At 40.8% G+C, this 14,091-nt stretch overlaps 1 protein-coding gene across 7 annotated transcripts in view; it reads right to left on the bottom strand.

Moving 5' to 3' along the window:
• Nucleotides 1-9,736, bottom strand: part of CCDC150 (coiled-coil domain containing 150) — a 97,661-nt gene extending 87,925 nt beyond the window's left edge. For 3 of the 7 annotated variants that reach the window (XM_025277902.3, XM_025277909.3, XM_025277905.3), the window contains exons 1-2: nucleotides 8,758-8,852; nucleotides 88-251 (exon numbers count right to left, since the gene is read on the bottom strand). In XM_025277902.3, coding sequence (XP_025133687.3) covers nucleotides 88-251; nucleotides 8,758-8,814 — 221 coding nt within the window. In that variant the 5' untranslated portion in view covers nucleotides 8,815-8,852. Of the gene's footprint in view, nucleotides 1-87; nucleotides 252-8,757 lie in introns of all 7 variants that reach the window. The other 4 variants (XM_025277900.3, XM_006078138.4, XM_025277913.3 and 1 more) reach the window with 4 other exon arrangements.
• Between the last annotated feature and the right edge of the window lie 4,355 nt (nucleotides 9,737-14,091).

Here is a 14,091-nt window from a genome sequence, read left to right as displayed (position 1 = left end):
TCAACTGCCAAACCATCCATACTGTGACTCCTTATTATAACCAGTGAAGCAAAACTCAACCTACAGGGTTCATTTTTCATTTGCTACCTTTTGTCACCAAAGTCCAACATTATTAGGTCATCCCTCAGAGAACTGGTCTGTTCTTCAACTATTCTCATCCTTTGCTGAAGTACTGTGAATGTTTCAGAAGCTGTAGCATTGATGCGGGTTGGAGAGAGGACTGGTCTGGACATTGTAGTTTCCATATGCACCTGAGAATAAAGTTACAATATTAGTGTAGTTGATTATATTATTGTTCAAGATAGCGACTGCCCCTTCCTGTGGAGGACTGTACATCCCTGTCTTGTTTAGCTTGGAAATGGATATGTGTCCTGCTTTGGTCAATGAAATGTGGGTAGAAGCTTTAAGGAGCTCCCCCAAGTGGCTCAGCCATAAAGAATCCACCTGCAATGCAGAAGATGCACAGGAGATGAGGGTTTGATCCCTGGATCAGGAAGATCCCTGGAGAAGGGCATGGCAAGCCACTCTAGTACTCTTGTCTGGAAAATCCCATAGACAGAGGAGCCTGGCAAGCTATGGTCCATGGAGTTACAAAGAGTCAGACACGACTGAAGCAACTGAACAGACACACATAGAAACTTTAAGAGCCAACTTGTCATCAGCTCTTTCTTTTCCCTTCTCTGTAAGATGAGCAACATCCCAGATATGGCCTTCTCCATAGGCTAAGATCCCAGAGTAAAGATGACATGAGCAGAGCCGTGGCCCACGCATAGAGTGAATGAGCAATAAACTTACGTTATAAGCCACAGATTGTTGCACAGTTCACTACTGATCACAATCTATCCTGTCTGCTACTATTAGACATACATTAGGATCTATAAGTTGGCTGAGGGAGTTATTACCTCTTTCATTACCAGCCATTTTCATTTTAACAAGTTGCCATCCAAACTTTCTGATAAAAACAACTCTGCAGTACTTGGACCTCTGAGCTGCTGCTGCTAAGTCACTTCAGTCGTGTCCGACTCTGTGCGACCCCATAGACGGCAGCCCATCAGGCTCCCCCGTCCCTGGGATTCTCCAGGCAAGAACACTGGAGTGGGTTGCCATTCCTTCTCCAATGCATGAAAGTGAAAAGTGAAAGTGAAGTCGCTCAGTCGTGTCTGACTCTTAGTGACCCCATGGACTGCAGCCTACCAGGCTCCTTTGTCCATGGGATTTTCCAGGCATGAGCACTGGAGTGGGGTGCCATTGCCTTCTCCGGGACTTCTGAGCAGTTGCCATAAAATAGATTTATCAAATACCTTGAAGCAGTGACTTTTAAAAATAACTTGCAGACTAACTTCAAAGACTCTTCTACAGCTACTGACATCAAATTACCAGACTCCTCCCTCAAGACCACACAAGAGTAATTGGGAGTAGTGACACTACTCTTTCAGGTATTAATTACAGAAGCAGAATTAACTTAAAAGCATTCTCACCACTGAATCACATTTCCAAAGTTCAATGACAAGATCAGTGGTAGAAACTTTAAGAACATTTTCCTGTAACTCCATCCTGTACAGACATTTCTACACCAAAGAAACTGTAAACCTTAACCATCACTAGCAGTACTGTACCTATGAGAATGTGCTCACAAAGGCCCCACTTGGGATATTATCAACACATCTTTCTCCCCAACTTGGGTGTGTAATCACATACTTTCTCTTCTCCTTACCTCCCAGGCAATGGAAGTGGGGACTACCTCAGGTTCAAGTCACTGAAGATGGTCCCCCGGAACCAATGAAGGAATTAAGTAAGTCTTAAAATTGATGGCAGGATTTAAGAACCATGGCGGGGGCAGGGGGGGCACTGTAGAAAGGCTGAGCTTCTTGCCAACGTAATATTGCTATAGCCATTGAAGACATTTTTTCATCATGGAGTAGCTCTTCAATTACCTTCTATCTTTCCCCTACAGGTCTCAGAGAAAGGCTTTTCTATTTCTTTTTACTTAAATAAAAGGAAAAAACTTTATTGAGGAACATTATTGTTTAGTTGCTAACTCACATCCAACTCTGACTCCCATGGACTGCAGCATGCCAGGCTCCTCTGTCCTTCATTATCTCCTGGCATTCGCTCAAATCATAGTTGACAAATATAAAATTGAATATATATAAAGTGTACATGTGATTTGATATACATATACTTTACAGAATGTTTACCAAAATCAAAATAATTACATCCACAAAATTAACAACCTCGTATAGTTAATGTAGCTAACTTCTTTGTTGTGGCAAGAATGCTTAAAGACCTTCTCACAGTAACTGCCAAGTATACAATCTCATTTTAACTATAGTCACCATGTTATACACTAGATCCTCTTATTTGAAAAGGTAACTTACAGAATGAGACAAAATATTTGCAAACCATATTAAAGGGCTAATATCCAAAGTATATAAAGAACACATACAGCAGAGTAGCCAAGAAACAATCCAATTAAAAAATGGGCAGAGGATCTGAAAAGACACTTGTCTATTGAAGGTTTACAGGTGGCCAACAGGTACATGAAATGATGCTTATCATCACTAATCATCAGGGAAACAAAATCACGAGATAGCGGCTCACATCTGTTCAGTTCAGTTGCTCAGTCGTGTCCGACTCTTTGCGACCCCATGAATTGCAGCATGCCAGGCCTCCCTGTCCATCACCAACTCCCGGAGTTCACTCAAACTCACATCCATCGAGTCGGTGATGCCATCCAGCCATCTCATCCTCTGTCATCCCCTTCTCCTCCTGCCCCCAATCCCTCCCAGCATCACAGTCTTTTCCAATGAGTCAACTCACATCTGTTAGAATGGCTATTTTTTAAAAAACAAAAGACAACAAACATTGGCACAGATGTGAAGAAAAGGGAATTTTATGCACTGTTGGTGGGAATGTAAACTGGTACAGACATAATGGAAAACAGTATGGAGATTCCTCAAAAAATTAAAAATGAACTACCAGAAGATCCAGCAATCCTACTCTTGGGTAAATATCTGAAGGGAATAAAATTAGTATCTTAAAGAGGTATCTGCATTTCCATGTTCACTGTACCAGTATTTAGAACAGCCAAGATATGGAAACAACTTAAATGTCCTTCAGTAGATGAATAAAGATGTGATTTATAATGTTATTCAGCCACATGAGAGGCCATCCTGCCATTTGCAGGATGAATCTGGAGGGCGTGTGCTAAGTGAACTAAGCTGGACAGAGGAAAAGAAAAGTGTGTGGTATCACTCATATATTGAATCTAAACACCAAACCAAAAAAAAAAAAATCCAATTTCATAGAAACAGAATAGAATGGTGGTTGCCAGGGGCTAAGGGAAATGGAATGATGAAGGTCAAAGTGTACAAATTTTCTTTTTAGTCTTATTTTATGCTTCTGATCAAGATTTTGCTCTTTTGTGCGCCTCTATAAAACATAATGCGTTTCTCACACACATAACCTTTCTGAATTCTTTAACAGATTTTCTGTTAACAATCAGCTTAAGGATATGGCATAAAGAAGCTTTTATGTTTTCATTGCATTCTTAAAGGGAAAGACAAAAGTACAGGCAGGTATCAGTGGAGTCTCTGGATACACAAAGATGTGAAGTGAGGTTCATCTACATTTCTGGGAAAAAGCCATATTTCGAGATTCCTGCTCAGGTTACCACATGAGCAAGGATGGTGTTCCTCAGGTAACAGAAGAACCACAAGACAAACCTTAGGACTGGTTCTACTGCCATGAACCTAGGGCCAGGGTTGGGGGAACCACCAATAGTAGGGGGTTGGGAGAAAATGGAGGAGCAGCAACGAAAAACACAACACGGATTTACCCTCCAGTCCACGTTCTTTTACCTGCTGTCTGGCTACTGCCAACACAGAAATAAACCAGGCCAAGGGCTGTGAGAAAAAGAAAAGGGTGTTTAATCTGGTTTGTGACAGACAGCTGGCTCCTTTGTCCTCTCTCTCCAAAAGAAGTTGAAAAGTTCACATCTCCACCCTCCCTTATAGCTGGCACATCCATGTGATATATCCTGGCCAGTGAGGCTTTAGGCAGTTTTCAAGAAGCTTCTGGGAAGATGTTTTTTTCCTGATAAAAAGAACAGAAATGATGGCACCAGTCCTTTCCTCCTCCTGTGTGATGCCCAGAGATCTGAAGGCTCTCAGAAAAGTCAGCCATGCAGTGCTTCACTGTTAAATATAAACAGAGTCAGGGATCACCAGCATCTTAGAACATGGAAAAGGCCACAGTAGCTCAGATTAACCTGACATTTAAAACTAATAACCTCCGAACTTTGCTTATGTGAGAAATATAAACTTTTGTTAGTCATTCTTTCCTGTTTCTTGCAACAATAGCATTCCTGGGATACACAGTAGTCCCAGGTAATAGTTGGTAGAGAAATGAGGAGGAGGAGGAGATAAGGAAATGACAAGCAGTGCCTGAGGTGGGAGGGAAGGGCAATTTTGGGGGCAACTTGTTATGCCAAGGGAGCTAGTTATAATAAAAAGGACTGTCTGATTAAAAGAAGTCAGACAAAAATATTAACACAAATATAAAAGTTCATTTTTGGGAAAAAAAAAATACAGAAAATAGACTACGAGTTCCTCATCTATTTTTAGTAGGATGTAGATTTCCACTTCAAACTTTTTCATGTAATTATTGAAATGTCATAGTTCTGCTGCTATTTCCTCAAGGTACCCATAGTATGTACAAAATGCATTACAGTAATGCATTACATTACTTTACAGGGTGTGCATGCATCCAGCCAGAAAAACAAGATGAAAAACAACTCCAGTTGCTTCATTTGCTTAGGAAAGAGAAAAGTCTATATACATTTAGGTAAGAATTTGATTGGCATCATCACTCACACCCACCTGAACCTAAACTACACTGGAGCTTCTCAGGCTTCTGGAGAGAAAAAAATACTCTCAAACAAAAAGGAAGAATAAACTTGGCCCCCAGCCTCTGAGGGACAGGAGGTTTATAGAAAACTCATCCTAAAGAAGCAGAGATCGAGATGCCTGGGCCACCAACTGATGGTGTGCAGGGGATCTAGTTTTTGTGTGAAATATACGGCGTTGTCCCCAAAATATTCTCCATCACTGAGGTTCAGGTCATTTAAGAGGCTGATTCAAAAACTAAACAAGCCAATTATCCCTAGGAGGATTTATTACAAACAGGTCTCAGGGTTAGTTGAAAATTCTTCTTCCCCATCCCCTCTCCACATGTGGAAACAAACAATGTTAAGGTCAGGAGAATCCTCAGAAACAAAGCAGCAATGATGGCCCAGTAGTAACAGCAAAGACAGCCTTAACATCCACCAAGAAGTCCCTGCGAGCCTGTTAGAGTAAGAGTAAAGGAAGGACTTGAGATCAAGTGAATCTGTTGAGCTGAGGTTTAGAGTCAGGGGAGACTCTCACTTTCACTGCAGATACTCCTACCCCTGCCTGTCCTCCCTTATCGGGGAGGTCTAAGGAAAGGCAACAGAAATACCATGCCCTCATACACAATCCACAGGCTACTTGGAGGCCAGTGGCCAGAACTTTATGACCTTATATTCAATTCTATACGTTATTAAGTTATAATAGACTTTCAACTCTTTAACATAAGGGGATAGAAGCCATAACTTCTCTTACAAGAAAGAGCTTTAATTGCTAATATTCTAACAAAGAGACTATATAGCTTGAACATATCTGTGCTATGCTATTTCTGAAAAGGAGTAAACATCATTGAATGCAGCCTTGATCCTAAGTCCTGAAGTCTGATAGCAACAATAATAAAAATACTAAGATATAAGCTTTTATTTTTAAAAAAGTTAATTCACAATTACTTTCATAAATATGTCATTATCAAATTAATACAGTTCTGTCCTTATGTTTAGGGAAAGTATTTTCAAAAAGCTCAGGTTACCTCACTGAAAGCATGGCTTGAATAAGACAAATGTCATAAGCAATATCTAGTAAGTCAGGTGATTCTGAAAAGGCAACATTTGCTTTTGCAGACATGAGCTCCATTCTTATACGTGGCAATAAATACAACTATACGCTGTTGGTTCCAAAAACAGGCCAGGGACTCAGTGTTGCTTATCACAATCACTAAAAAATAATTCTGTCAGTAATATTGTCTTCATTAACTCATATGTCCAACAAACATTTCCTGAATGCCCACCACGAACCAGAAACTGTTTTAACACCGAGGAATACAGCAATGATCTAGAGAGACAAACTCCTTGCTCTCCTAGAACTTATATTCCATTTGGAGAAATAAGTAAAATGTTCAGTTTGTTCATTAGTGGTAAGTACAATGATGAAAAAGTTGGAAAGAGGATGGGATGGAGGCTGTGGTACAGACTGTCGTTTTAAACAAAGTGGTCAAAGAAAGCCTCACTGAGATGTTATTTAAGGAAAGACCTGTGAAGGAGGTGCAGGAGTGAATGTGGCTATCTGGGGACAGAAAAGTCCAGAAAAAATGAATATAGTGCAAAGACCTTAAGTCAGAATGTCTGATGGGTCTGCAACAGTAAGGAGGTCAGTTTGGGGAGGACCAAGTGAAGGACAGAATACTGGGAGATGAGGTGAGAGGGACTGTGTTACACAGTGACTTAGAGGCTATTGTAAAAGTCTGCCTTTATTCTCAGAGCACTCGGAGGTTTTAGAATGGAGAAGTGCTGGGATCTAACTTAACTTTTAACTGGATCACTCTGCCTAGATGGTAGCCAAGACAACTGAAAGATGGCAGAAAGACAACAGAAGTAGGAAAACCCACTGAAAAGCAACTACAATAATCCAGGGGAGATGCCGAGGGCTAGACCAGGGTGCTAAGCAACGGAACAGTAAGAAGTAAGAAGAGGTCAGTGTCCAGACATACTTTCAAGACAAGTTTGGCTTATAGATTAGATGGGAAAGGAAGCACTGAAAGGAGGGTGTTGTCATTAATTGAGACAATGAAAGTCTATTAGGAAGAACAAGTTTCGGGGTAAAGATCAAGAGTTGTTTTGGAAATGTTAAATTTAAAACAGGAAAGATGCCCAATACATAATTGAAGTTGTAGATATGGAGTCAGCAGAGAAAGGTGAAATAGGAATATACATTTGGAAGTTGTCAATATAGACATGGCTTTCAAAGCCGTGGAGACTGGATAACAAGAGAACAGAAAAGATTCAAAGACCTAGCCCTGGGTGCTCCAAGATGACTGTGAGACTTTCAAGTCTGATTAATTCTAGCTTCACCTAAGGTCAGATTCTTAACCACTTCTATCTCCAGAGCCGGACAGTACATGGATATAGAGGATATATATATATATATAGGATATATATACATAGTACATGGGATATAGAGGATAGCAAATGGGGATAGTTGAGCAAAAAATTAAGTTGTTCCAACATAATTAGTAGCTAACAAGCAAGCGAAGGAAGATAACAGGTGGCAAAACTAAGAAATAATTAAATGACCCAATCAAAAAATGGGCCAAAGAACTAAATAGACATTTCTCCAAAGAAGACATACAGATGGCTAACAAACACATGAAAAGATGCTCAACATCACTCATTATCAGAGAAATGCAAATCAAAACCACTATGAGGTACCATTTCACACCAGTCAGAATGGCTGCGATCCAAAAGTCTACAAATAATAAATGCTGGAGAGGGTGTGGAGAAAAGGGAACCCTCTTACACTGTTGGTGGGAATGCAAACTAGTACAGCCACTATGGAGAACAGTGTGGAGATTCCTTAAAAAACTGGAAATAGAACTGCCTTATGATCCAGCAATCCCACTGCTGGGCATACACACTGAGGAACCAGAAGGGAAAGAGACACGTGTACCCCAATGTTCATCGCAGCACTGTTTATAATAGCCATGACCTGGAAGCAACCTAGATGTCCATCAGCAGATGAATGGATAAGAAAGCTGTGGTACATATACACAATGGAGTATTACTCAGCCATTAAAAAGAATACATTTGAATCAGTTCTAATGAGGTGGATGAAACTGGAGCCTATTATACAGAGTGAAGTAAGCCGGAAAGAAAAACACCAATACAGTATACTAACGCATATATGGAATTTAGAAAGATGGTAACAATAACCCTGTGTACGAGACAGCAAAAGAGACACTGATGTATAGAACAGTCTTATGGACTCTGAGAGAGAGGGAGAGGGTGGGAAGATTTGGGAGAATGGCATTGAAACATGTAAAATATCATGTATGAAACGAGTTGCCAGTACAGGTTCGATGCACGATACTGGATGCTTGGGGCTGGTGCACTGGGACGACCCAGAGGGATGGAATGGGGAGGGAGGAGGGAGGAGGGTTCAGGATGGGGAACACATGTGTATCTGTGGCAGATTCATTTTGATATTTGGCAAAACTAATACAATTATGTAAAGTTTAAAAATAAAATAAAATTAAAAAAAAAAAAAAAAGAAATAATTAACGTCTAAATGGTTTTCCCAGGAACCTATAACGCCAACTTAACATGTAAAGAAAAGTTGTACTGGGGTTCATCGGCAGACCCTCTCTGGTGGCTATCCTTCCCTCGCTGGAGCCAGGTCAATGCAAACCTCGCTCCTAAACGGTTTTCAACCGAATCCAGTGCACAAGTGCCATAAACCCTAGGGTCCTGAGGAGTAGAGGGCGAGACTAAACTCCGCCAGCGAGGGGAGAGGGCGGCAGGAGAGATGACGGGGGCCTTATCTGAGCCACCGACTCGCCTCCGCGGACCCCGCACCTCCCAGGGCCCCGCAGCCTCACCCCACAGTCCTTCTGCCGCCCGTGGCTCTGCCCGGCAGCAGGCAGGCTGGTTTCCATGAAACTAAGACTCCACTTTATACCTACCCGCTCCCCGGCGCGGTAGCTCCCGTACGCAGGCGCACCCGTGGCAGGGCATGCCGGGAATCGCAGTTTTCCCGGCCCTACAGGGCCCTCCGCCCCGGGCGGGATCCAGGCCGGAGTCCAGCGGCGCGCACGGAACGCACAGCCCCGTGACCCGGATGACGACAGGGCTCCATTGTGCTCGCGAGCCAGGCACGCCGGGATAGGTAGTTTCCGCCCACTCACCTCCCGGGGGTCTTACGGCGCCAGCTTTGCAGAGTTAAGCTTTTCCTTCCCCTGAGCGTGTGCTTTTGGCGTGTGCTTTTGGATCATTTGACACCCCACAGCAGACCAGAGTCCAAGAAAAGAAAATGTTTTTAGAAAGACGGAAAGTATCAAAATTTCCTGAACAATAGGAAAATAAGATTTTTTTAACGAGTATTAAAAAATGTTAAAACCGAGCTCAAACATTTTTCCCAATAAAGAAAAAAACAAAGTCTCTCTTCATCCTTGATCATGATGGCCAGACCGAGAGTAAAACCCCGGGGGGATCGGCTCTCTTGTCTTTGATCTCTTCAGCGTAATTTATTTCTTGCCTTGTGTACAGCTTAGTAGGTATTTCTCAACGAGAGAGAGCGTTGAGAATAAAACTGCAGTCGTTTCTGAGTTTTGTTTTAAGAGTGGGAATTCAAACTTAACAATGTCTTCTACAGTGAAAAGACAATGCGATTTTGCTTTAAGTAGCTGGGCAGAACACCTTTTACCAGCGCGAGGGCAATTAATCCATTCTTCTAGTCTCCCTGGGGTTGCAGCTGAGAATAACTTTCGCCCTCAAATGTATGCAGTCGGATCCGAGATGAGTCCTCATTTGCCTAGCGAGTGGCTGGCTGAACTGATCTCGCTGTTGTTAGATAGCTGAGCCCCGCGTGAGATGAATGTCCATCAAACCACCGCTGTAAGACATATTCATCAAACTGTAAACCCATCCGGTGAAAGAGATGAGCACCTCATATATTATTCAAGTGAAGGGACCATATAAAGCTTTTAATATGAAAAGCGGGAGAGTATTTTAGAGCGTCAATACAAAGTCATTTTCTCTTACGTTTTCTCTTGCAGTGACCTCTGATTTATGCGTGCAGGTAAGGGGTATGTATGCACAACACGGATAATCTGCACATTTCAGTGTAATGAGAATTTTCACCTTCTCCTTGAATCTCCATATTAAGCAGTAGTCAGGGAGCCAAATTGTTTAAATTTAGTGTTTTTAATTTATTTTCCTCTGACTACCATCTGGCAAACCATATAAAAACTTTAGCAATTACAAAGTTAGAGAAAAGAATCTGAAGTCTTCAATAAACTAGTTCATCTGATAAGAACCAGTTTCTGGACACCTGAGAATTTGTTATATTAAAAGATTTTTTTTCCAAGTGCCTAAACCTATTGATTTTTTTTCCTGATTTCCCTCTTGATTTCAAATGATAAATACTGGGTTAGCCAAAAGGTTAACCCATCTGGGTATTTTGTAACATCTTTTGGCCAACTCAATAGTTTTCGTACTTGTTGGCCTCATTCAAAAAGTAAGGTCTTTTCAGCTATGGAAATCCTAGGGATTCCATGAGGACCACTTTCTCTCTCATCACAGTACTGTAATAATGTTCTAACTGGGTTTACAATCATTCTTCCCAAAGCATCTTTCATATGATTACAAACTTGTCATTTTCCATTGAAAAGTATGAAGCCCAAACTGCTAAAAGCTTCAGCCACAAGCCTCATATGCACCTGATCCCCTAATGGAACCTTGAATTCAAACCTACAGGCATGTCTTTGCCCTTGCAGGGTCTGCTTGCTCTGCCAGGCATGCCCTCACTCTGGTGAACTCAAGGCAAATGTAAAGATTTACCTCTTTTGTAAAGGCATTCTATTCCCTCCCAAAGTACTTATTTCACAGTGTTATAATTGTCCGTGTGTCTTACTTCCCCTGGATTGGGCTGTAAGTTACTCAAGGGCAAGACCTTTGTTCTCCTCATTTTGATTTTTAAATTTTCAACAATGAGCACAGTGCCTCACAGACAGTAGAAGCTTGGTACATCCTTGTTTAGTGAATGAATTAATGAATAAATTTTTAATGCTACTACAGACAGAATGCTTCTACACTCTCCTGACTGTTTATATATTCTATTTGTAGGCCAGGAAAAGGCATCTGCTTTTTTCCTCACCTGGGAATGATTTCACATTCCAATTACGCAAATGGCAGCAAAGTTATCTGCAACCACTTCCCCTTAGAGTTAGAAATGTACTCTGTGGACAAAGAAATGCAAACACATACACAAAATTAAAGTTTTCATATGTTGGTGGTACTATGGAGGAATGAGAATAGCAAATTCACTAACTGATTCTTCACCTTCTGTGGTCAGTCTGATGAAGTATTGGCTTCAGGTTTGTTAAAGATTAAAGGGCTTCCCAGATGGCGCTAGTGGTGAAGAACTCGCCTGCCAGTGCAGGAGACATAAAAGATTTTCTCTGGGTCTGTAAGATCCCCTGGAGGAGGATATGGCAACCCACTCCAGTATTCTTGCCTGGAGAATCCCATGGATAGAGGAGCCTGGAGGGCTACAGCCCATAGGGTTGCAAAGAGTCAGACACGACTCACCCATAGAGATTAAAATGTGGAGGATTCTCTGACTTTTTAATGAACTGGTGATCAGCCCAGAGTTGAATCTATAAATCTGTTAGTTGAATCAATTTAGGGTAGCAGTGCTTCTTACAAGGTCTCTGTCACTTAGCTTTAGCAACTAAGTTGTGGGGTCAAGTAGATTTTCACATTGTTGTTGATCCAATTTAAGAATAAAGTCAAGGTTATGGGGATGTTGCTGGAGCTCTGTTTTACATTTCCTGAAATAAGAGTACTCTTGGTATTAATGCTGCGGCTAAGTCACTTTAGTCATGTCCGACTCTGTGCAACCCCATAGACGACAGCCCACCAGGCTTCCCCATCCCTGGGATTCTCCAGGCAAGAACACTGGAGTGGGTTGCCATTTCCTTCTCCAATGTGTGAAAGTGAAAAGTGAAAGTGAAGTCGCTCAGTCATGTCCGACTCTAGCGACCCCATGGACTGCAGCCTACCAGGCTCCTCCATCCATGGGATTTTCCAGGCAAAAGTACTGGAGTGGGGTGCCATTGCCTTCTCCGTTGGTATTAATAGGATGACATAATCAACAGACGGAAGAAACATGGGTGTTTTTGAAGTTGACTTAAATCAGCTGCCAGGTATTTCTGAAATTTTCCAATTGAATCAAAATAACAGTATGATCTATTGAATATCTTTTGAATTGGATGTTTTAAATACAGTCATCCCTCCTCATCTGCAGGGTATTGTTCCCAGGAGTCCCCCACCCCCAGGATATCAAAATCCAAGGATGCTCAAGTCCCTTATATTAAATAGAATAATATTTGCATATAAACTATGCACATCCTCCCTATACTTAAAATCATCTCTAGATTACTTGTAATACCTAAAATAGTGTAAATGTTATGTAAATAGTTGCTCTCTGCAGCAAATTCAAGTTTTACTTTTTGTAACTTACAGGAATTTTTTTTTTTCCCAAAAAAACCTTTTATCTGAGGTTGGTTGAATCCGTTGATGTGGAACTCATGGATATGGAGGGCTTACATGTATGTTGCCTCACATGATCCTAACTGTAAGTTTAAGATGTAGTAGTTATATTCCCATTTTACTGATAAGGCAATTGAGATTTGAGGAAGTGAGATTGCCTAGAGCCATACAGACAGTGACAGAATGGTTATTTGGGCTTGGATCTATCTGGTTTCAAAGCCCATGCTTTTCAATTTGATTCCATCTCCGACTCATTTTCTACTCCATTCTGACAATAGTAGATCAAGACAGAGATTTCAACATCTAACTATGAGATGAGATATACATGAGTTAACTCCACACAATGGGATACCACACATTTATTTTTAAAATGAGGAAATAAAGGTGATGGTATATGTTTACCCATTTTCTCTATGTTTAAACTTTTATTGATAATAAAAAAACTGGAAAAGAAAATATATATGTACTTACAAGGAAAGTCTCCAAGGTACACTTTCAGTGAAAAAAACAAGATGTTAAGGGATAACAGAGGGGATAAAAATTTTATATATGTGTAAATAAGTACTGAGAGAATACATAAGGAATCCATAAAAGTGACTAAAATTTTTTATCCCAACCAAGATAATTTTTACAAAATTTGTATTATCAGGTAACTTTAGATTCACAGAAGAGTTGCAAAAACAGTATGTAGAGCTTCTATATACCCTTCACCCAGCTTCCACTACTATTAATATCTTATGTGATCATGGCACAATGATCAAAACTGAGAAATTAATACCAATACAATACAATTAACTAAACAACAAACTTCATCTGGATTTCATCAAACGTGAGTTTGCCCACAAATGTCTTTTTCTGTTTCAGGATATAATCCAGATCCTATTCTGTGTTTACTTGTCCTGTCTCTTTCCTTGATCTTTGTCTTTCCTGACCTTGGGGTCTTGAAGACTACTGGTCAGTTATTTTGTAAAATGTCCCTCAGTTTGGGTTTGTCATGATTTTTCATGGCTAGATTGAGGTTATGCAGTTTGGAAAGAATACCACAGAAGTGATACTGTATACTTCTTGATGCCTCATATTTGGAGATATATGATACATCTGTCTTATTACTGTTGTTCATCACTTTCTTAAGGTGAAGTCAGTTAGATTTCTCCACTAATCTTCCTGTGTTCCTCTCTGTAACTAATAAGGATTTGCGGAGAGATACTTTGAGGCTATGCAAATGTCCTGTTTCTTCTCAAACTTTCACCCACTGAATTGAACTGATTTAGCTTTTATGCTATCTTAATGGTAGCTTTCTCTTTCCTCATTTCTTATTTGGAATTCTTGTGTAGAGAAGAGTTCTATGTTTTCTGCCATTTATTTATTTATTCAGTTATTTATATCAGTATGAGCTTATGGATATTTATTTTATTCTTTGGGTTATAATTCAGTACTGTGGGGGTGGGGTGCCTACGTGTGCCATGCTCAGTCATGTTGGACACTTTTCGACCCCTTTGACTGCAGCTTGCCAGGCTCCTCTCTCCATGGAATATTTCAAGTAAGAATACTGGAGTGGGTTGCCATTTCCTACTCCCAGTGATCTTCCCAACTCAGGGATCGAACCCACATTTCTTGCATCTCCTATATTGGCAGGCAGATTCTTTACCACTGAGCCACTT

This window comes from Bubalus bubalis, chromosome 2 (assembly GCF_019923935.1).
Source record: "Bubalus bubalis isolate 160015118507 breed Murrah chromosome 2, NDDB_SH_1, whole genome shotgun sequence".
Lineage (NCBI taxonomy): Eukaryota > Metazoa > Chordata > Mammalia > Artiodactyla > Bovidae > Bubalus > Bubalus bubalis.
The sequence above is the reverse complement of the archived record's forward strand: the minus strand, read 5'-3'. Positions and strand labels throughout refer to the sequence as shown.